The sequence below is a fragment of the Leptinotarsa decemlineata genome, unplaced genomic scaffold (genome assembly GCF_025532065.1).
Source record: "Leptinotarsa decemlineata unplaced genomic scaffold, Ldec_3_MD MMD2_tig00002974_RagTag_RagTag, whole genome shotgun sequence".
NCBI classification, from domain to species: domain Eukaryota; kingdom Metazoa; phylum Arthropoda; class Insecta; order Coleoptera; family Chrysomelidae; genus Leptinotarsa; species Leptinotarsa decemlineata.
Window position 1 is genome coordinate 3,167,736 of NW_027412578.1, and position 25,190 is coordinate 3,192,925.

At 35.6% G+C, this 25,190-nt stretch overlaps 1 protein-coding gene across 1 annotated transcript; it reads left to right on the plus strand.

Annotated features, from left to right (window-relative positions):
• The first annotated feature begins 682 nt into the window (after positions 1-682).
• LOC111513934 (uncharacterized) lies at positions 683-24,109 on the plus strand. Its single transcript, XM_074177280.1, has 8 exons — positions 683-762; positions 5,830-5,979; positions 11,794-11,907; positions 12,683-12,887; positions 15,692-15,765; positions 21,210-21,505; positions 21,658-21,742; positions 23,893-24,109. Exons 2-8 carry the CDS (start codon positions 5,839-5,841, stop codon positions 24,049-24,051), a joined length of 1,074 nt encoding a protein of 357 aa, XP_074033381.1. The 5' UTR covers positions 683-762; positions 5,830-5,838; the 3' UTR covers positions 24,052-24,109.
• Positions 24,110-25,190: the final 1,081 nt, after the last annotated feature.

Consider the following 25,190-nt stretch of genomic DNA (forward strand, 5'->3'; position numbering starts at 1 on the left):
CTCAGTCGTTTCCTGGCTGTACCACCAAACCTTTTTTAAGGTTCAATCATTGGATCGGGAGTTGGAGAGTTGAGAAGCTTTCGCTCCTGATCTAAGTTTACAGGGAGGTCAGTTGGAGTCATAAGTTCGACATCCATCTCCTCTGTGGGGGGGGGGGGGGATATAACCAGCAGGATGGTGGCTGGATAGACTCTTGTTTCCGAATCACCAATACATTTCTGGGGGATGCGCCAGCATCATGAACCAAAGGGAAAAGTTAGATATATCTCCTAGAGCGTAAGGCAACACCGGTGTCTCGTCAATACCGTAAGAGCGATGAAGTTGGTAATATAGCACTCGTAATACACCATTATGTCATTTGATATAGCCTGAGACCGAATATTATATTATTACTATTTGCATTTTGATCGGTAGAAGTGTATTTTCCTTCAGGAATCTTTATTTAAAGAGAATAATTACAATTGTCATAACCGAAAATCAACATACTGTCTTTAAACGAGGCCTCAAAACTCTTCCCTCGTTGACTAGACTATTCGTGCATCTATACCATTGGAATGACATATTTCGGGGACCGTCTGAGGGGGTTGTATGCTCCTCCGGGGGTGGACTTCGGTGCCCGTCACGAGCAGAACTTATTATAGGGTTAGCGGAATCTGCGACCGAAGGAATTTCGCCATTTTCAGTACATGCCTATTGCTATCAGGTCGTGACTTTGTTGCACGCGATAAGTGCTGCCTGTGTGAATAAGCTGACGAAAAAAAGGTGAGTAAGATGTTTCTGTCGTCTGGCTTCTGGAAATACCTATATGAATTACCGTAACAATGAACTTATTTTAAAACAGATGCACTTTCTTATTATTGAGAAGTGGCAAATAAATTCTACAGTCTTATCCTCTAAACCTCTGAAAATATTGAATTTGCCAAGGAAAATAATTGATAATCTGGAACAACGAAGGAAACTTATTTATTTTCCATAGATACTTTCACGGAAAGTGTTGGATTGTCTCAGCCCGTTCGATTTCACGAAGCCGTATATGTCAGAAGTATGTGACAAACTACAGTTGCCCCTAGTTTCTAGTTTGAACATGACACACTTTGAACTAAATAATTTCAAAAACTAATTGATACTCTTCATTATAAAAGGTTTTACAAAAACCGCGACACGTGTTTCGCTATACAGTAGCTTTTATGCTCTAACATATTACCTACTTGTATGCCTACTTTCTAATGAAATTATCTACTTGGAATGGTCAGGTATGAATTCATTAAGTAATGAATAAATTAAATTTCCAAAAGTACCGTAAATATACCTAACTGAAAATGAACTGATTCAATAATGGCGAATTGAGAGTTTTTGAATTTGTTTATTTCCATACTTTCCAACATGTTAAGTTTCAAACCTTTCTTCTGGAAATGGAGGGGCTTGAATTCATGGTTGAACTCATGTCCCTCTGTGATTGAATGAGTGGCATATATGGAAATCATTTTTTCATTCTGGAAACTATTTTTGTGTTACTTCATGCGGGCTTTGAACGTTCTTACAGTTTGACATATTTTAAACATCGTGCATGATCCACATGATAATTTATACACATTCATTCGAAAGTAGGCATACAAGTAGATAATATGTTGGGTAATATGTTAGAGAATAAAAAAGTTGTAATTTAGAAACAATTTTCATTTCACGCTCGAGAAAGCTATTGTATAGCGAAATACGTGTCGCGATTTTTGTAAAACTCTTTATAGTGAAAATCATACAATAATGAGTATTAGTTAGTTTTGATATGGATTTTCATCAAATATCGGCCAGTTCTATTCAATTAATTTTCAAAAAGTCTCACTCGTAGAACAAAAACAATGGAATGAACTTTCCGAAACGGTTTTTACAAATGAATGTAATCTATTGTGGTTAGAATCCAACGTGAATGGTGTCCCCCTCATACATCTTTTTCATAGCGCTCTAAAGATTTTTCTGCATTTCAATAAAAAAAATAGTCTAATTGTATCTACTGAATAGACATTTTTCAATGATTAATTACCGTTCAATTCACAATAAATTTTCCATTTAAGTCACTTCTTTCAAACTCTTGAAAGATTTTTCCAATATTAAAATATAAATTCCTAGAATTTATATAATTTCGAAGGTTAATTAATTTTCCAAAAGGATTCACGTAATTATTAGGGACAGTTTTGAACAATATCAATTTTTGGCACTTTCTTGCAGCATATGAAATATAGCCACTACTCAATGACGCATTCAATTCATTCACATTATTTCAGATCTGGTTTTCAATAAAAATTACGGACTTAACATTGCCACATCGATTTATTCGAGATGGACATTTTCAATCTGACCGAAGATTGCCCTTATCCGACATAAAAGTTTTGTTTTTTTGGAATCAAAAATTGTATACCTACAGCATGTTTCTTAAAAACATGCTGGATTTCAAGAGGTAGTTCATAATTTTTTATATAAGAGAATAAATATTTCGAAAGAAAATCTTGAAACATTCATCAAAACCAAAGTACCTACACCGTAGGTTCGCTAAATGTCTGCCGGAAAACGACTACTTCCTCGGCTAATACCTTGCTGGATAATGAATTATCTCTCACCTCACAGACCTGTTTCGAAGTATTACCTCTCATCACGTTGGATTTGAATCGCTAGATTTAATTCATTTGGAAAAACGTTCACAGAAAGTCTATTCTACATAAACTCAGTTCTCCAAATGAAAGAGTTTTTGAACAGTAAAGTTCAGGATATACTGAGTTGATTCTCAAAACGATGAGCAGCCACAGTCCGTCGTGTATGTATCGCTTTTATTGGGATCAAATGTGTCAAGTCACTTGAACACCTCCCGTGAAATTATCTATAAAAGAGAGACAAACCTCCAACCTTTCTTCGATCTTTCAGACTATCGAGGTTGCAAGTGATTTTTGTCTCTTCAATCAGGCGAATGGCTCTTCTCTGGATGGAATCCAACAGCTTCAGGGTATGCTTAGGGGCGAAGCTCCGTACTTGAGAATAATACTTCAAAGAAGGTCTGATATGAGTTTTATAAAGCATCAAAAGTTGCTGAGGTATGTACAAGCTTTTGGGAAGCAGCCTTCGCAACTCCAGCCACATGATTGTGCCAAGACATATTGGTATCCATTTCATCGCCCAACAAACTTATCAAGCGGAATTGTCTGTCCTGACATTATTATATTCGGTTCGGAGAGATTTACTTTTCTGGAGAAAACCGATGCCTGGGTTTTCGTGTTATCGAATTGAACCTAGTTACTTTCACTCCAAATCTAAATCGCCTCTAGATCCTCATTAAGATATGGCGGTGAAGATGTGCATCTGCAGCCGATAGCAAATAGAATAACGGGACAAGTGTGCTGATCCTTCCTCGAGGTGAATTTTCATCTATTATTTATTTATTTACAGTCGCATCGACCTCTGGGGTCATTAGCGACTTGTCGATATATTACATGTTCATGGAAAAAAAACTTAGAGAGTATATATCAAATTGATATTTCTGAGGAAAGCTAATAGATTGTTGATATTACATTAATCTCTTAATATATCCTTTATTGATGGTGGGAAACCATAATTTTGTCTTTTTATCTTTCATTGTGATATATCACGGTGAGAATATGTTTGACACTTTGAAGACTATCACACACTTCCACATACTGGGGGATTTTCCTCAGGTAGTAGATATCCATGGGTGAGACGAGTGTGGCCTAGACGAATACGAGAGAAAATGACCTGGGCTTTTCTTTCATTGGGGTTGTTTTTGCAAGGAGATACTGACTGTTTTATCTCATGAAGTTTTGCTGACGAACTATTCCATTGTGATTGCCAACTGTTGATGATCGTTTGCTTGTATAGAGACTTCAGATCCGTATGAACAGCAAGTGACACAGTATCTGTTAGCGGGTTAGTAATTGCTTCTTTCGCTAGTTTATCAACTCTTTCACTTCCAACTATGCCTATATGTGAAGGGACCCACATAAACTGGATGCAAATATGTTTTTGATGTATTGAGTGGAGAGACTGTTTTATGAGATGCAAGATGGGATGATTGGTGTATAGTTGTGTAATTGCTTCGAAAGCGTTCAGTGAATCTGTGACAATCAGGCATTTTGGGACGTTCTTTTCCTCCATGTACTTTAATGCTCTCCAAATAGCATATAATTCACCTGTGAGAATGGTGTTTTCTTTCGAAAATTTAAATGAACAGCTGAAATCAGAGCTGGTGAAAGCTGCTCCTACTCTATCTTCCATTTTAGATGCATCAGTGTATAATGGAAAGAAGTCTTCGTATTGCTTCAGAAGTTGGTTGAATGCTACATTGAACATCCTGGGATTTGTATTCTTTTTGTCGAGTTGTAGCAGTCCATATTCAATGTTGGCTCCGGGGATTATCCAGGGGGAGTATTGGGCGTATTGGAGTTGAGAAAATACTTGGTTGTTTGAGTTGGAGACTCGAAAGATACTGGTTATATCTTTGCTGAAAAGGAGGGTCTGCTCTGATTTTTTCTGCAAAAATATTTTTTAATCTCTGTGCTATTACATTGTGGTGTACCGGATTTTCTGGATTGGATATGATGGATGCTTCGTAGGTGAGGGTCATAAGCTTCCTTCTGTTCGCTGATGATGATTCACCTGCTTCACAATATAAGCTTTCCATTGGACTTGTACAAAAAGCTCCGAGCATAATTCTGATGGAGTTGTTGTGGATGGTATCCAGTTGTTTTAATATGGATTTTTTTGGCAGAGTTGTATACTATTGCCCCATAGTCCAATTTAGACCTGATCAGTGATCTATAGATTAACATTAACATCGAGGAGTCTGAACCCCAGGTTCGAGAGGCAACTGTTTTCAAGAGGTTGAGTCCATTCTGACAAGCCATTTTTAAATATTGGACGTGGAGTTTCCAGTTCAATTTTTGATCAAATATCAGTCCTAAGTCCTAAGTCAATATTTTGTTCATATATCTGTAGTTTGGGAGGGGTTGCTTTGGCTCTTTTAGAGAAATGAATACATTTGGTCTTTTTTTGAGATATTTTCAATCCAGTTGAAGAATACCATTTCTGTAAATTATTGAGGAAATTCTGTAAGTGGTTTTGAATGGTGACGACATTGTTTCCTCTAGCAAAAACTACAAGATCGTCAGCATACAGTCTCGCTTTGGAGGTAAATTATTCACCTTGAATTAAAGGAAAATTGTCAATGCCGAAGTTAATATATTGTTAATGATATTTTTTTTGCAGAATGCAAAATATTTTTTTATTCAGCATTTGTTCGCCGGCCAAAATTTCCAGATTACAACAATATTTTTCAATATTATTGAAATTCATTAGAATTCACTGGAATTCACTAAAAATTCTAGAATTCCGATTTGACCGATAATAAATTTGTAACATATTACGCTTTTCCAAATTCGAAAACGGCGCCTTGGTTAATTTCAGTTAATTATCCGGCTAGTGTCGCTTTGGCATGACCTACTGTTCGAATCAAAATGAAATGAAACAGAATACTTATTTTTGACCAAAAATGTTCTTGTTTTCATCTTCTGCAATTGAGTCATTTGCTATTGAAATGAAATTTTCTTTGAGAGGTATTTATGCATTGGAATATTTCAAAGAGAGAAGAGATACGCCACTGTTTTCATTTTAGTAGAAAACACTTTCCAGATCCTCATAAAATCCTGAGCAAATTTGAAAAAAATTAGTTTTTTTCAAAAAAGATTAAAAATAGTTCAGGCAAAAATCAGTATGTTATTAAGAAACACCATATCAGTATTCACTGCAACTGATGAATGCAATTATTTTCAGGTTTCCATTATGCTAGTGGATGAATCAGTTCAGACCAGTAGAGAAATGGAGAGAAAAGCGTTTGAAGATAGAGTTATCAGAGAAGGAATGCAATTGTGGAAAAAACAGAGGCAGTTCGAGAGCGAGAAGAAACTTCAAGAACAAAAAGAGGTTATTGAAATGAGAAAAATATTCTTCATTGAATCAATTCAATTCCGGATCTTCCATAAAACGTCAAATATCATTTGTTTTAACTTTTTTTTCCACGAGTCATATATTCATTCACGATAGGACGTGGGAGGTGTTGTTGCAGATTATTTATTTATGGTTTTCGTGACAATAACGTACATCGTTCTCCACCTCCGGGATCTTTCATCAAAGGTCGAAGTCGTGCTAGTTGGTGTAGTACCAACTGATTATTTATAATGATCTGTAAAAATGTCGAAATGGACAAAAGGTCATTGCAGAATCAAAAACTATATGACTAACAACAAATAATATGCCTGTAGAAATCCGTTTCAAACTTGCACTCTAATTATTTTTAAATGAACGTTCAGATTCATCTGTTTTTATCAGATATTTTTATGTTTCGATGTAAGACGTACATTTTTGATGACATAACTCCATGATAGGTCCCTGTAGAAATTTGATTTTATATAACTCAATAATTTCATGAATGCAAAACTCTGAGATTAGATATTTTGAATCAATAGAGTATTTTTTCTGATAAAATAGAACTCAAGACGGTATTTTTTGTTTTTGTTTTGTTTTTTATTCTGAACATGACGGACAGCATTAAAATGACGTTTCCATATTACGTTTTTTTTGAGACGATATCTCTACTTTCAGTGTTGTTTGAATATAACAGCATCTGAATCACATTTACGCCTTGTAGAGTATATACAAAAGGTGATGTGAATTTTGAGTATAGGAAACAGCGTCATATTAACATCATGAAAAATATGCATGAAAAAAAATGAGTCAATATCATTTCTACTATATTTATATCATACACAACCTTACAATGCTAACAATCATGAATATAATGTGAAAAATAAACTACACATCGCTTTAAACCTACGACCTACCAATTATAAAACCACAGACCTTATAAGGAAAAAATCATGCCTTTTGTAGAAAAGCGGAATCACTTTTTGCTTTTCAATTTGAGGAAAGGCATGTATTTAACTTAGGTATATTAAAACGTATACAAGTGTACACAGCGTATTCAGAGCGTTCCAACGAAAACTTGACCCCTCCTGTAAGTCAGAAACGGACTTGTAATCTAAAATTCCAAAAACACTTCAATTTTTATTTCTAGTGGGACTGATTCTGATATGGAAATCATACCCGAAATTTCACCCCCCTGCGGTCAGTAACTACCACCCTATTTTTCCAATGGCATGGGGGGTCGAGTAATACATAATTTGAAAGAACTTTCGTTCCTCTATTACTTCTGTAATTTTTTTCGAAATTTGTTCATTAGTTATTGAGAAATTGAATATTGAACATTTTATTTAAAAAAAACAGAAAATTCGCTGTCGCTCATTTTATTGAGGAAATCAACAAAAGTAATATCAATGGCAACACAATCAACGGATAAAGTGTTCAAAATGATCTCCATCTAGTTCCATACAATAATACAGTCTATTTTCGAACGCATTCCTTACATTATTGAAGATGTCCGGAGTCAGAAATCAGCATTCCCGAACAATTCTCAGTCGCAGGTCTTTTAGATTAGTAGAATTCATTTATTTAATAGTTAAAGTTTTGAAATGGACGACACTGTTAGTTTTTTCTGCACTGGTAGTTTTTGTTGAATATAGTTCTAGCAGAACAAAAAGTAGATAGTTGGCCACTGTCACTTCTTCACGAATTATTATTCAGTCATCCTTGTTCAATATTTTTCAACATGGTTCATTCTACTGAAGAAAGAATATAAAATTTTGCAACCTATTATCGAAATACTGAATGTGCTAAAGTTGCTGCAAAAATTTATAATACGAATCATCCAAACCACAACGCGATCCATCAATACGTTAAACAGTTTATGGATAAATTTCGAACTGCAGGTTCTGTTCACAACAGAAAACATGAAGTATCCCGTCCTGTCAGAAATGACGGAGTTGAAGTTGCAGTTTAAGCACATGTACAAATAGATAATCTACAATCTACGAGACAAGTGGCTCGAGCGTCTGGTGTATCAGCTACTAGTGTTTTTCGGATTTTAAAAGCCTACAAATTCAAGAATTGAACGAAGATGAACCTGATCGTTGACTTCAGTTTTGTAAGGTGTTCAGCGAGAAATTGACCAATAATCCAAACCTATTAGGTATACAATACATGTTTTTGGGATGAAATTTCTTTGATGTTGAATGGCGAAGTGAATAGACATAATTGTCGTTACTAGAGAGACGCGAATCCTCATTTGGTGATGGAAACACATTCATAAACTCCACAAAAATTGACTGTCTGGGCCGGCATTCTTGATAATCATATTGTTGCTATCTCAATGGAGACACATACTCAAATATATTACACGACTGTGTAGATCCTATGATTACACAACTTTTAGAAAATGATGATAATTTACTAGAAAATGAAATAACATTCCAGCAGGATGGTGGATCCCCACTTTTTGATGTTCGAGTGAGACACTTTTTGAACGAACGTTTTCCAATGCGTTGAGTCGGCAGAAGGGGTCCAGTGAAGTGGCCAGCTACATCACCTGATCTCACACCGATGGACTTGTTTCTGTGGGGACACCTGAATTCGAAAGTGTACTCTATTGAGCCTACAAATGCCAATTGCTGACTCCCGACACCTTGAATAATGTACGGAACGCTTTCTAGAGTACACTCTATTATTGTATGAACTAGGTGGAGGTCATTTTGAACAATTTATCCGTTGATTTTGTTTCCACTGATATCATTTGTTTCTGATTTCCTCATTAAAATGAAAGACAGCGAATTTTCGGTTTTTTAAAAAAAAAAGTTCAACATTCAATTTGACAATAACGAATGAACCAATTTCGTGAAAAATTACAGAGGTAATAGAGGGACAAAATACCTTTAAAATGATGTATCACTCGACCCCCTATGCCATGGAAAAAAACAGGGTAGACTTTTCAGAAACACATAATATATATGCCGTTTTATAAAGAACCAAAATAGTCTTTTTTGCATTTCCGAAATGATGTTTTCAAAACTTCTTAATTCAAATATTTGTTGAGTTTCGCGAAAGAAAGGTTTTGGCTTTCTACTTCTCCATCTTCATACATTTTTTTGTTTCAAGATGGAGAAGTAGAAAGCCAAAATATTTTTTCCCAAAAATTAATGTCCCTAAAATATACCCTTTTCAGTTTTGTTGATATTCCTTTTTGTACGAAAACATAACACTCCCGTTTTGTTGACATACAGACTTTTCAATTATTGAAAAAATACACCTTCTCATTAGCGTACAAAAAATCATGAGATACGAAATATCATATTCCTGATGTTTGGAGTTCTACCAAATACTTACTTCAAATATGAAAAAATGTATATTCTAAATCTCAAAATAATGTCCATGCTCACTTATACTAAGGTTCTGTCAGATGGATCCCAAACAGCAGACAAAATCTTTCTTTACTTACAAATTGATTGAAACTACAATCATCACGTTGAAGAATTATTTATTCAACTCAGGTTGTTTGTTTCAGATAATTTTATAAGAGCTGACCTGAAAAGGTTAAAAACCTTTTTTTTGATAACACTTCCTGATTCTATTAAAAACACTTTTCACACACCAGAACAAAAATAGTGTCTCTTGATGTGCAATTCGATAACCAAGTTGGATTCATCAGGAAATGACTGAAACATGCATCGAGAGAGATAGATAGAGTAAAAGAGAGACAGAGTATTTCTGTTCTGGTGTGGAAAAAGTGTTAATAGATTCATTTTACGTCAGAGGTTCCAAATTCTACTTATCACCCTTACTGATATTTCAATAAATTTTACTCTAGTTTTACTATAATGTTAGTTGACGCTGGATAATACGCCGATATCAAGTTTTCAAATGTTACCCCATCCCCCCATGTTATACATACATACATACATACCCCCGTACACGAGTACGGCGGTATGTATGTATGTAGTAGGGAGAGTGAGTATACCCATAGCACTTAGGCCACATGTGACCCATTGTACATCCTCCCGAGGATATGTCCTCCTAGGTCATCGTCCATCCTGTCCTTTCCAGGAAGGTGGACAGGTCACTAGGAAACATATCCTTTATATCGGCAGGTTTAGGCTAAGACTGGCCGAACACACATTCCCTTTGGCAACCTTGAGGTATCTCACGGCGGCCTCCGCGAAGGTTTTGGAAGGTGCAGCGACATTAGTGTCGTTGCGCAGCTTCTTCAACTTTCCTGGGGTTACCCTAGTGGAGGTGTTCAAGTGATGGCGTTTCCTGCAGGGGAGACCAGGTGGGTGCACTTATAGTTGCTGCCAGTCCTGCCTCTCTCGCTCTCTTTCTCCTTTTGGCCTCGGCGTCGCAAATGCGTCGCCTTTGTATCAGATCACGAGGTGATCTGCAATGTCCAGTCTCATTCCGAGCGGTAGATTGGGGTGGACATTTCTGTTCATTCCCAGCCACCGCCATAGATTGAGGTGAGCACTTCTGTCGCGATTGGTTTTTGTTGTGTCTGTTTTGTTTGTTTCATATATGTGTGTTCCCACGAGTAGCAAGGGAAGAGTTGGTCACCTCTGGCAGAGCCCCGTATTACCAGAGGAAGGCTGATTACAATGAGGTTTCGCCCGGTTCCCCAAGGAGATCGTTCGTAATCGCATATCACCATGCGGTCATTCAGCTGTCGGCACGATTCTTTACACCTGGCTGGTCCACGATGGCATGTTTCGCAAAAGCTTTTGGGGACTTTAAGTAGGGTGAGCCTACTTATTTCTGCCTTCCGTCCGTAAGGCCACATATTGGCTTCCCGAACAGGGCCCCCAGTCCCCTAGCTGTTCCCCTATCCGCCACCTGGGGACGTGCCAGATAGATAGCCCAACCCACGGGTGTACGAAGGTTTAACAAAAGTATTTATTAATATTAACTCACTAAGTCATATATTCTGAATGCTTTGAATCTTTCTATATAATACGCCCAAAACATGGTTTCGCTATTCTACAAAAGGCATGAATTTTTCCTACGACCTACGACCTACTAATTACCAAACCGCAGACCTAAGGTTTGGTAATTAGTAGGTCGTAGGTTCAAAGTGAAGTGGAGTTCATTTTTCACATTATATTCATGATTGTAAAAATTTTAAAGTTGTGTGTAATATAAATATACTGGGAAGTGGCGAATGATATAATTGTATTTATTCATCTTTCTCATGCATATTTTTCAAGATGTTAATATGACGCTGTTTCCTATACTCAAAATTTTATATTTACTCTCCGAGACGTAAATATGATTCAGATAATGTTATGTTTATACAGTGTCTCACGACAGTTGGAACTTAACCTCACTTTCTACAATGTAATTTGGGAATTCCAATTTGAAACCCAAAATTTCAACCTGTTTTTCCTAACCTCCCAACCTAATCTGCCTCAGTCATGATTCACAATTTTCCGAATTTAAAGAAGGAATTTCTCAAATAAATGTCGAAAAAACATAAATTGTGTTTGAATTCTGAAATTTCAAATAAATATAGTTATTCTACGCCTGTTGCAATAACAATACCGAGAATTAGCAAAACGGAAGATGAGAAGCAAATAGATTATTGTATACTAACATAGATGCCAAAAGTTTTTTCCTCCACACCGGGAGCTAAGTTGCAACTGTCACAGGACGCTCCAATGTTTTGAGACTACCTACGCCTTACGTGAATAGAGTTACAATATACTTACCAATTGTTCAGTAGGGATTCAATGAACGTCAATTTTTCTATATATACGTTTCTTGTTGCAGAGTTCCTTTGAAAGAAAATATTAATTTTTTCAGATGAGAGATATGTTAGAGCGATACTGGCCTTGGGGGAGAGGGGAGGATGCTAAACCTAGGGGTTTACGCAACCTTCGACTGGAGGAACTATTTCCCAATAAGGATTATTTGAATGTGAGTTTCACGTAGATAGAAAGAAATAGAAAACTAAAACAATTGACAAGTTTTCCAAAATACCTATCAATGATGACGAAACAGAAATACCGTTTTCTGTTTCAAAACTCAACTAACCTGGTGATAGACTGGTTAATTTTGAAAATGCCATATGGCAAATCACCTTTCACTTTTCGATTTAGTGAATTGCTTTAGGATTGGAAATTGAAATCAGCTAATTTCAACACAATAGTAACGATTATATAATATGATCTGATGTAAAAAAACTGTTCAGAGATTTCACAAAAGTCACTTTTATCAAACACTAGCGACCTGAGATGGTTTCGGAAGGATACCGGAAAATATATGTCTAGATTTTTCTGTCATGGGCACCAGCTTGTCCATGAAAAAAGTTCCCGTTTTTATTCAAAGGACGTGCTTTTGAAAATATAAGGACTGGAAGTTTTGGCTTGTAGGAAGTTCTACAATAGTTTAGAACATTCGAAAATATTCGAAAGTATTCACAATTTCCCTGAATTCCACAACACCTCGGAACATTCTGGAATGTTGTGGAATGTTCGGGAATAGCCTGGAATATTTGGGAGAGTCCTGAAATATTCCTGATCATTGCTAGGTAATTCCAATTAGTCAGTAAATTTTCTATAATGAATCATATATCTATTTATTGTGGAAGTTTAGGAATATTTTATTAAAACTTTGAAATGCAACATATTCCAAATCCAATGTATTGTCTCTCCAGAGGTATTGATATTGTTTTTTGTTTTTTTTTTTCCAGGCGAAACGATTTGTTGGAACATTAGATTCAGGAAGAGGTGGTGGTGGAGCGCCAGTCTTCAATAAGGGAAAGCAAATAACAAGAACACGTGAAGATCCTATTTTGAGATTTCAGTTCGGTAGTAAAGATCTCCGGCGATGTGTAGATAATACTCTGAGGTATAAAACGAACAAAGAAGATCAGCAAGAATATAAAAAAGATCTAGGTATGGATTGGTTTGATTTTGATTCTGTATAATGCGCACTCACATATAAATTGCATGTACCACATCGAACTTCAATCAAAACTTGGAGGTGAAGGAAAGAGGCTATTGAAAAATTTTTCGTGGACAAGTTTGGGATATCAATTTACATTACACCAAGATGTATGTTTACGAAAAGAAGCGTGAATTATCAAAGTTAGGTTAATTCCGTCAGGAAAGTACTTGAAATTCATGTAGTTCAGTCCAGAAGTCAAGCCAAAACTAATGCCGACAAGTTGATCTACTCAACCGTCCCCGATTGAGTAGATCAACCGGGGATGGTTGAGTAAATATTTTATTTTTTCAAAATATCCATGAGAATAATTTTTTTATTCAACTGAAACACCCTATATTTCATTTTCTCCATGAAGAATAATCTCTACAACAAACAAAAACATGTTTCCAGAACAGATTTTTCGAATTTTCTTCTGACAAAATTCTCTGAACCACAAAATAACTTATTGCTCAATGGTAATTATACAGAGATAATGTGGGATTAAAATTTTGAGAACAATAGTTTATTAATTTTTGGATACAGATTTTAATGATTTTCATATATTCCACCAAAAGTTTTCGGTTCTATCGATACCGAATGCCTGATAGTTGATAATGAAAGTTTCTATGTAGATCATTTCCATATGAGGGTGATCAATAATTTTTATGAAGCTTTTTGTAAGAAAATAATTTTCACGCTTTCAAGATTGAAACTACCAGACAAATTACCATAATGAAAATCTCTCCATTTGATACTCTCAATAGGAGAGGTCTCCTGAAGATATTAATTTGACTCAAATTTATATCAACTACAAATCTACAATTTAATTTTTTCTGGAGAAGTTGGTTGTAATGAATAAAACATTGTTTATCGTTATTTTTGTTCTAATCAACCGCTTGGTTCCAAATATCATCTCATGAAGCTGCTTTTCAAGAGAAGTTCATCTGTGTTACATTACAAAAACAAAAACTGTTTTTCGAGGTCTGATGCGTACAGTGAAAAAATATTTGATTGTTCTTTTTTCAATAGTAAATATCTTTTTAAAGTCCCCTCATAACAAACGTACTTCATCTTTGGCATAAATCCAAATGTTGAAAGTAATAATGACCCTTTGTAAAAAAATCTGAGTTCGATACACCAACCTTTCCCTGAGTCCCCTGATTGCTTTCAAAGACTAATATTTTATCTGTTTTATCAAACTACACACATTCAAAAACAAACAGGCAGAGGCCAGTAACATGTTTCTTGTGAATTCCTGGCACAATTCCATATAAATCACGTACAAAATGGGTCAACAAATATTGTGGATTATAAATAGGTTATTATGAAGGTGGAAGTTAGGTTACGTTGCAAGTGAGTGTATCTATTCGACCCTCCACCGCAACTCGCAAGTGTTAATTGTGGCTTAAACCTATTCATACTTGACAAAATGAGTACAGCTTTTTAACGAAGCTGATTTGTTTGTATGCTGAGTAGTCTTTCAGGTCAGATGATAAGAGTGCGGATCTACCAAACTCTGAAAACCTGAATCAATCCACAGCAGGGCAGGCACAAAGTATGTGCTCTGCTGTTTCATCTTTTTCCAGAGGCGACACACACTGTCTTCCGACAGTCCGAGTCTCTGCATATGCTGATTCAGATGACAGTGACCTGTGAGAAGGCCTGATTGACATCGTAGTTGGAGTGAGCCAATCCTGGAAGATTTTGCCAGAGGTCCATAAATCTTCTTACCATCTAGGTGTTCAATGTTTGGTTGGCAAAGCCTTAAGCGATGCAAATGACAGGTTCTGGTCCAATTAATCTACTTGCAGCACCCTCCTTTGCAAGGAGCTACTATGGCCAGTATGGTAAGGAAGGCAGTGAAGGTGTAGAAAGATTACTGAAATCCAAATTCAAAAATAAAAATTTAAATAATTCCCTGACTTCAGTAGATAATTATTGAACCTATTTTCCGGGTTTTTTTGGTTGTGTTCTGTAAGGTTTTATGCCTGACGTCTACTACTGCGGTAGACATTATCAAAGGCGATGAGGTAACGGTCGCAGTGCCCGAGATGGCGCTTGGGTTGTTGTTGCATCGTTTCGGTCGCATCAACTACGATGATCATATTTGACCCTGATTTTATATCATCATTAATAGGCGTGGTTTCTCTTGATTGGATTATCTGACCTTGTTTGTGTACCTGTGAGAACAGGTAGCCAGATTTTGATCTGTTCATTTTACTTTTCTATTGACATTTTTCCGTGTTATTGAGTTGCTATTGCTTCTCTTCGAATGAGAGGCGACAATTTCTCTTGTGTTGTGTACCTATACTTTTTTTTCATTATTCCAATGTAGACCGACCCGCAGCTACAAGCCGTATAATCCTGGTATTGCTAAAGGCTCTCTGGGGTTCTTAGCTAACCTTATACTTTCTTTGATAGTAAATATTGGTTTCACGTCGTGTTTCTCTGAGATTCTTCCATTTCGTTCTGTAACTTTTTCCACATAGAGAAGGGATGCTTTTCCCTTGACTATCCTAGCTGGGATTACTTTAGCCTTCACTCTCCTGGGTCGTATATCCTGCTCGAATTCTCCTTTGCTGTACACATTCCCTTTGAAAGCATTTTTAGAAACCAACGTTTCAATCACCCCTTTCTTTTGTTATGGCTTATGGTTAGAGTTTTTGTTTCATACTGAATGTTGAAGTACTACCATCTTTCAAAGTCATTCAGCTTTCTACACAGAATCATTTCCATACGATGATAAATTTATATTACTCACCATTTTCTTTAGATAAACTAGTAGAAGAGAAGAAACAAAAGGAGAAACAGGAGAAAGCAGAATTCCGAAAGTTTCATCAACAACAAGTAAGTGACTTTTTACGAGGGAGGCATTTTTTGTAATGATTTTGAAGTTTTTGAAGTCTCCTCCTTGGGGATGGCATGGACCTGGTGGAAGACAGTGGAGAAAACCTAATACAATAGGCCTGAATTTTCTGAAATCATTGGTACGCTACACATTTAGTGTGGCTTATTGATAGACTTAGAGACATTGTCAGTATGCGGGAATATACAGTGTGATGAAACTCAAGTCGGCACTATTGCTAACTTCTTGATTGTCGAAAATACGAGTTAGGTTGAATTAGAGAACTAGTGGTGTTTTTTCTGCTGATCAACGTTCAATTGCCTTATTGAACGTTGCTTTTTTATTTTAAATAAGACAGCCTATATATTTTTAACTTAATTCATTGAATGTTATCCTAGAACCAAAAATATAGAGTGTAATATTTAATATTCAAATTATTGTACAAACTTGAATTGAATGTTCGAATATATCTCATCCCTGCTCAATACATTTTATGCACACTTGAAAACCTTCCTTGTAGCCTTTGAAATGGTACGATCATCGATGGTATTTGTTATCGCTATGTAGATATCGATACTATCTACCCGATTTTTATATACCTCGTTTTTCAAAAAACCCAGAAATAAAAATCTATAGGTGTTATCTCCGGAGAATGGGGAAGCCAATGATTTGGTCGTCTAGTAGCAATGAAACGATCATTGAAAAGGTCAATTCGATTATCATGTGAAGGCGCACTATATTGATGAAAATACAATCTTTGACGATAAACTAAGTTGAGATTATCAAAAAACTATTTTGATATGGTTCTGAGAAACTTCACTATAGGTCATCTGTTGACATTGTAAAAACTACTATTGGGAGACCTGACGTTTCTATATAATATTAAAAAATTTATTCGACCTGAAATTCTGGAATAGTATGCTCTATGATTCAAGCATATCACGTTTTTCCAAATGAATTAGAACCATATTGAAAATCAGAATGAACTGACACGATAATCAACAACTTAAGAGATAGATTTTCATAAACGTCAAAGTGACAGTTTACATTGAATCCATTAATTCACATTTCCTTTCGAAATGAGGTAAAAACAAATACGTTAAATGGCAAATATTGAAACTGATAAGTATTATTTTGTTCGAATTTTAAATTTCATGACAAACTTGACTTATTGTCAAATTAGGCGCAACCTAACTCTGTTATCTTTGGTTTGAGGATAAAATCCATAATTAATTTTCGACCGTATAAAATAGTTGGCTATTGCTTGAGGTAGAATATAAAGGGTGTTTTTTCAATCTATTGAAAACGCGATGATCAATTCTCAATCAGCATAAAATATACTAGTAGTTCTCTAATTTGACCGATCTCGTGTCTTCAACAAAGAAGAAGTTTGATCACACTGTATAAGTGAATGTTGAAAAATGAGGTACACATATATTCTAGAAAAAAAAATTAATTTTACCTATATAACTTTTGGAAGTACCTTTTCTATCTAGATAGTATCAGATGTTCAGATTTCATCAACTAAAAAAGAATTTATAAAAAAAAGAATTCATTTGAAAAAAAAGAGAGAATTGATAAAAATATAAGAATCAACATATTTCAATTAGCGTTAGTTAAAAACTCTGTCGATTGGACCGTTACTTTCTGCTCGAGAAACGATGACGACATCTCTATGGTTTAAATCAGTGGTCGCCAACCTCTCCAATGTGTTGAGCTACTTTGTTAATTTTGGAATCAACAGTGAGCTACCCACACGGAAGCCATGTAACGCAACGTAAATGAAATAATCCACAGTTATGTATTTATTTTACTATTTAACCGGTAATACATAATACATAGGTACTAATAATAAACTAATAACAAAATAACTAATATTACTAGTACGTACTTGTTCATAGCTACATTCCTACCTATCAAACGAAGGTGTTTGAAAAATAAACACAAACTTTTATCCAGCCACAACGGCATGTCACGTATGATTTAAAAATAGTTAATAATAACAACAAAAAAGTAACGCACTATCATGAACATAAACATTGAAAAATAAAAAAGCACGTTCAATGAGAAGGCTGACACTCAGACTCATCGATAATTTTTTTAATGTTTGCAGTATAATTTGATGCAGCCATTCGAATACAATTATCCAAATATTCATCTGTAAGTCGATTGCGATATTTGTTCTTAATAAACTTCATATTGGAAAAAGAAGATTCATACAAATAGGTTGAACTGAATAATGCTTTCACTTTCAAGGCAACACGGCATATAACTGAATATTTGTCTTTACTTACAATAGGCCAGATACATTCAGTACTTGGGACTAACGATTTTAAGGCTAAATCATTTTGAAACTCAATGACTTCCATTTCTGTTGCAGCGATGTCTTCGCCAAAGTGAAACAACAAACTGCGCTACTAAAGTCATTTCATTGAAATCCTTAAAACGATTTTTGAAGTTATTCTTCAGGGTAGAAATTATTTCTACATGATATTTGTTGTCATAAGGTTTCTGATATATTTTTTCTGAAAGAATAGGAAAATGCTTGGCATCGCTGTTAATTAGGTTTTGTTCCCAAAACTCCAGCTTTTTGATAAATGCTTTTATGTCAGAAATCATTTCAGCTAGTTCTTTGTCTCTCCCCTGAAGCTGCAAATTGAGTTCGTTTAATTTCTCTGTAATGTCCACGAAAAAACCAAAATCTCTAAGCCAGATTGAATTTTCTAGTTCCGGAGTCGGTTCATCGCTTGTTTGAAAAATTGAACTATGCCAGATAGGACATCATTAAAACGTTTCAGCACCCGTCCTTTTAACCATCGGACTTCAGAGTGAAGGAGTAGGTCCCCGTATTGACAGTCAACTTCATCGGCCAAGGTTCTGAATAATAATTGAAACGCTTGAGCTCTAATCTTGTTCATAATTTTTACCACCAGTTTCATAACGTTGTTTAGTTTCAGAAAATTTACACATAATGCTTGCTGATGAATAATGCAGTGGTAACAGAGAAATTGCGGAAAAGTTTCATCTTTACGACATAACGCCACCAGACCCTTATCACAACCCACCATAGCTCGAGCGCCATCGGTTGTCAAGCCTACCATTTTCGATATTGGCATTTTCTCGGAAGAAATAATATTTTTCAAATGAGAAAACAACTCATGTCCAGTAGTGTGTCCTTTCAGTGGAATGAACTTCAAAAAATCTTCTTTAATCGTAAAATCACTAAAAACCATCCTGACGAACACGGCAATCTGGGCAGTGTCAACGACATCTGTTGATTCATCCAGTTGAAGTGAAAAATTAACACAGTTATCTAAGTCAGTTCTTAACTGTAAAAAATATCATTGCTCATTACTTCTACACGTCTCATCACTGTATTAGCAGAAAGTTGCATAGATTTTATAGCTGAAACTATCTCGTCTTTATTTCTTAAGTTGGCAAATAACGAATCAGCAGCTTCTAAAAACGCCTTTTATCATTTCCCTGTCTTCATAAGGTTTCTTTTTTTGTGCAATTATCTGGGACACACGGTACGATGCTTCAGTTGCAGCCTTATTTTTGTCGACTGTTATTAAAAATATTGATTGTTGTCCAATTAACTGCTTTTTTAACTGTTTCAGTTTCTCCTTTCTCTCCTTTCTGGCGGCAGAATGTAGTGGGAATGATTTTTCAAAATTAGAATGTACAGTTTTATGATTTCTCTCAATATTTCCTTTTTTAGCAACGGAGACCGACGTATTACATAACAAACACACATTTTTATCTTTAACTTCTGTAAAAAAGTATTGTTCTTTCCATTCCGAATGAAAGTGGTATGTCTTTACCTTCTTACAACTGGTTGCCATAATATTATTTTTGTTGTTCTCTACTAACCCAACCGCTGGACGTTGGTTACGCGTTCAGTTTTAAACTAAGTGCAATGTCGCCGCGCCGTGCGTATTTATCCCGTTCAAAGCAATCCAGATCGTTCTCGAACACTAACGCGCTGGTCCGGCTGGTCGGTTCTAGCCGATTCTAGCCGATTCTAGCTTGATGGCGTCAGCGGCAGATCGCTCACCGCAATGTTGCCGCTGTTTATGTTTAATATTATGACGATTAGATTTTTTTGTGGAATTTTCGGAAGCTTCTCTGATTTTTGCAGTTTGTTTTTTTTAAATTGAAATCGTTGTGACAGCAGAATTGCCTCCGCGAGCTACCGGTAGCTCGCGATCGACAGGTTGGCGACCACTGGTTTAAACCATAGAGATACGGAGCTGGAGATTTTTATGCAGCACATATACACTTCGAGTCCTTCCATAACATTCACAATATTGAAAATAGTCCAAAAAGAATAGCACTTTGTAGACGTGATGTGGAAGAATACAGATAATAACTCAAGAATATCGGTATGACGAAAATTTCACGTGAATTAATTTGAAATACGAAGAGCTCTGTAACACGTAGGTGAGTCTGAATGAGAAACTGGGTCATAACAGCTACGATCTTCAGCAGAATTGTTACTCTATTCCTTACGTCATCGAACTGCCCAAGGGGCTGAGAATAATTGGGTCTGAGTACAACAATAGGACCTGTTCCAGATCCAGGAAAACCATCCATAGCAGACTCACAAAAACCAAGCTACCAAATGCGGATAGTGACTACTAGAATTGCTTTTACCACATCAGTGAAAGTTTGTATTGGCGATCACTTGGAAAATACCCATCTTCATCCAGTAAATCGAAAGAAACACTGGTTCAAAACTAATACAAAGGAGCTTCGTATATGTTGAACAATGACGCAATTAGTCATGCTAGTGTGGATTTTCGCAACGTATGAACAGCTCTGATCAAGCCAGAAAACAGATTATAATGCACTGAATCCGAAAACTAACAGGTGAAAGGGAAAAGCGCTCAGTTGATTTATTTATAATACTATGGGCTCGAAGTATTGGATATAAGTCAGTTATACCCAGAAACGATTGTGGATACTAACAGTTGAAAGGTTGTGAAGTAGTTCGATTTGAAATCTTTTTATTTTTGTGATTTTTTAATTTTTTTATGATTCTTTGAATATATTTATTTTTGTATGGTATTGCCAGTCCAATTGATTTTTTTCCATTTTTGGTTACAATAATTTGTTTTTCTTACAACTTAGCGTTCTAGCTTACTTCATACGCAGTGTTTTTTCCAATTTTTTTATTTCATTTCCTATCTTCAACTAACTCATCAAATTATGTTGGTCCTAATATGTTTATTATTTTCATTATTTCATTAAATTTCTTTTTCTCGTCCTAGATTCCAAATTTGTCAAGATTGTTCTTAGACAATGACAACCTAAATTTTCAACATTTATCAAGAAACATAGACAATCACTTTTAAACATTTCATCTATTTCTGTAACAATAACTGAATAAACTGCAAACTGAATTTTGTTCTGTATTACCAGAATCCTAGTGTTGTATTTTCAGGGTTGGTCAACGGAAAAAACTTTGAAGCACTTAGAAAATGAAGCCATCAAGAACAAACTTTCAGACATGAAAAGATATAATAACTTCAAAAATATGACAATTGTACCACCCAACAAAGTAGTTAAAGTTGATACACGTAAGCAGTTTTTACCTGTCGGTAGAAATCGTAAACTCTCTCCTCTATTTGACGATAAGGATGAAGGAGTTGAGTTGGTAACTTTGCTGGCAAAGGACAGAAAATATCCTTATAGAATACCTTTATGTAGTTCCGATGTTACGTCAGAGAAGAAAATGGGGTAAATTACTATTAAACCTGATTTAATTTGATTTCATTTTGAATATTGTGTTTGGAGTCGAAATAGCTCTTTTTAAGTTAGTATTTGAATAAAAACATGGAAACTGATAGAGAAATGAACAAATGTGATCGTGTTATTCATTTTAATTCTAGAGGAACTTGCCTTTGGAATAGACAAGGCTCTGCCTACTTGAAGGATCTTGCTGCACAAATGATTCGTAAAAGACAACTGATGAAGGTAAGTATCGATAATAATGATGAAACAGAAGTTGAAAATAACTGTTCTATCACAATTACAAGCTTTTATTTAACTTTCTTTGTATGCATGTAACACGTGAAATCTCGTTAATTCTTAGCTCGCTCAAGTCTCAACTTCTGAGGGTTGTCATTTGTGGGGAAGCGACAGCTGTTTAACAGAAGGACATATTCAAACAGATTTTTTTTCAACAGATATACTGATTATGGCATTTTGAGCCACTGATCCTCAAACGACTGATTTGAAATTTTGCATATGTGTTGAGTTTAGATGCCAATGCATGATTATGAACATATGCAATTTCACATCCAATATGGTGGACATTCCAAGATGACGGACTGTTTTTATACCCCCCATAATATGATTATCAAATGTAAGGGTTTTCTAAAAAATGACGAAAAATAACATGACGTCACTGTTAATCTAATTAAACGGACCATCATGGAGGAGTGATATTTATGCACCTCTATATTATGAGCATCAAATGAGAGGATTTGCTGATAAAATGAAAATTTGAAAGTTCCAATCTGTCCCATGAGCGCTCCAAAAGTTATTCGGGGTCAAAAGTGAAAATTTCAGGTTTTTTAAATTTTTCTCGAAAACCGTAAGTTGTATAGTTGTATATCTCAAAATTCTCTACAAAAATAGTCTTCGGGTTTTTTTCTATAAGTATCACCGTTCCTGAGATCATCATCATATTCAAATACGATCAACGACAGCTTTTGATAAGTCATCATAACGATTTTTAGCTAATTTCAAAATAGATTCTTTGAATTTGAGTGTAGAAACTTTGTACATTTTTTTTCGAAGACTCTGCGGTTTCTTTTTCTCAGCCTGTTCATCTGCTTCATCGCCACAAAATAAGCAGTTTTCTTCAACACTAAAGCTGAACTCATTTACTCGTGCTCTAGTACGAGGTGGACTTACTTTTGAAGTACTGGCCTGTTCATCTTCACGTTGTTATTTTGCTGCGGCAAATGAAGTTTTCCGGGTGTATGATTTTCGGCAATCCACGTGGATTGTAATGGACTTTAGACCTCTTAAATATTCAGTAAACTCATCACTTCCCGCATCACTTGCATCGATTGAAGTTTGCATTCCACGATTAACCACAACAGTTTCACCTTCAGTCAAAAGCTTAAAGCAAATATTAATCACTAAAAACTCTTATAGTAGACGCTTGTCATAAATACGTATATTCATTCGAACAGAACGTTTTACACTAAAAGAAGCAGGCACATGAACGACGCCACATGGACAATAGAATAGGTAGCCAGATATTCAAGGCCATACAGATAGAGGGGATTTTCGAAGGGACTGACGGTCCTGTAAATGTATATTTTCTGAATATCATATATGGTAAATACATAAAAGAGAAAAAAACAGGGATTTTCACTTGCTTAAGTACCTGAATGCGTATATACGTGGCTAATGTGTGCATATTACATAGAACGTGACTATTATAATTGCGATATATCAGGAACGGTGATACTTACAGAAAAAATTGTGGAAGACGTTTTTGTAGAAAATTTTGAGATCTACAACTTTGATCTGGAGTATTTTTATAATAAATCTCACGGTTTTCGATAAAAACTCAAAAAACCTGAAATTTTGACCTTTGACCGTCAATTCAATATTGTATAATGACCGGACTATAACAGTGGAAGCTGCAGTGGAAGACAGACTCATATCGGCGGTCGATAACGAAGTTTGGCTTTGCAACTGGCTGCTGTGAAGAGTCTTGTATATCTTTGATATGGAAAGTTGTCTGACGAGTCCATAGAAAGCGTCTTCATGATTCATAATTAAGGCTTATCTGCGTCTTTTCAAAGCAAGTTGATGAAATCATTTTCAAAAATATATTTCACTGTTAATTCATCAAGCTAAGTTTGATGTCTAAATTGAAGAGATTTCTTGTGAGATTTTTTCCAGTCTATATCTGTAATGACCTTCTGTGGGTGATTCATATCAGAAAAACTAGCCTCATAGATTCATATATTTTGTTATCTCAAGTGGTAATTTTGACAATGATCTCGTAATTTCGACTTACGAATTCTCTATTTTAAGAAACATGAATATAAAATAAGATTCAGTGCTGTATAATGATTTTTGAAACTCAATAATAATTTTAGGAACTGCAAGACAAGGAATTTGACAGCAGTCGGCGCCACTTTTCAACATGGGATGGATTTTGGGGTAGACCAGGTCATGGAGCACCTTTGCCAGAAATCAGAAAACGTTGTTTAGATCAAATGCTATACCCGAAAATGGCACCGATTGGAGTTCATTAGTGGAAAATCTAGTCCAATTAATCAAAAGTTTTTGTAATTCCCATCACCAATAAATGATTTCGCATTCTTCTTTCAAATTATTCCTAGAATAAAAAAAATTAGAGATAGAAAAGTGCAGTTCGAAATCAATTTGGAACATGTTGATTTGAAGACGAAACTTGGTTACAGGCATCACTTCCAGTTTCTAGAGGAGGATTAGGGATTCGTTCAGGCACTTCACTCGCTTTGCCATCATTTCTGTCCTCATTTTGCAGTGTTTCCAATCTGATGAAAATAATCTTACAATACCCAAAGCCAATATCTGATTGTGTTTTCATTCGGGGCATATCTCTTTGGGAATGTAGAACTGGCCAAACAATGAAAATTGAAGACATGAAAAACCAGAGGACATGGGATAAACCATTACTAGATCAAGCAACTGATATTTTACTGAAGACAGCTTCTGACACTCTGAAAAATAAGGCTCACTTCATCGCAGTTACTGTGAAAGAATCTGGTACTTGGTTAAATGCTGTTCCTGTAGCATCACTTGGGACTTTATTAGATGACGACTCTTTCAGACTTGCGATTGGATTTCAACTTGGTACACACAGTACAACACTTTTGTAAATGTGGTGCATTTGTGAATGAATCAGGTACTCATGGATTGAGCTGCTGTTTTAGCGCTGGTCGTTTATCTCGCCATTGTGCAATCTTATCAAAAGGGCTTTAAGTTCAGCAAAAATTCCTGCTATTTTAGAACCCATAGGTACAAGTCGAGACGACGGAAAACGGCCCGGTGATATGACACTTGTTCCATGGAAAAACGGTTAATCTGTTGTTTGGGACTTTACTTGTGTGGATACATTAGCAACTTGTCATCTTCCTGATATTTCTGCCAAAACTGGTGCTACTGCCCCTTTAGGAGAAAGTTCCAAACTATGGAAATATCAGAATTTCGGAAATGATTATATCTTTTGCCCAGTAGCTTTTGGAACTTTTGGTGTTTTTTGGCTCCGAAGCCTTATCTTTCATCAATGAAATTGGAAAAAAGGTAACCAATGAAACCCACGGATCAAGAGCCACATCTTTTCTCATTCAAAAAACTAGTATAGCCATTCAAAGAATAATAGCGGCTTCGTTTTTGGTACTCTTCCTGA

Excerpts from the sequence above, each read along its gene's own strand:
- LOC111513934 (XM_074177280.1), top strand. The coding sequence starts at position 5,839 with ATGCTAGTGGATGAATCAGTTCAGACCAGTAGAGAAATGGAGAGAAAA. Across the intron at positions 12,888-15,691 it reads AGAATATAAAAAAGATCTAG|ATAAACTAGTAGAAGAGAAG; the intron begins GTATGGATTGGT and ends CATTTTCTTTAG. Across the intron at positions 21,743-23,892 it reads GTAAAAGACAACTGATGAAG|GAACTGCAAGACAAGGAATT; the intron begins GTAAGTATCGAT and ends TAATAATTTTAG.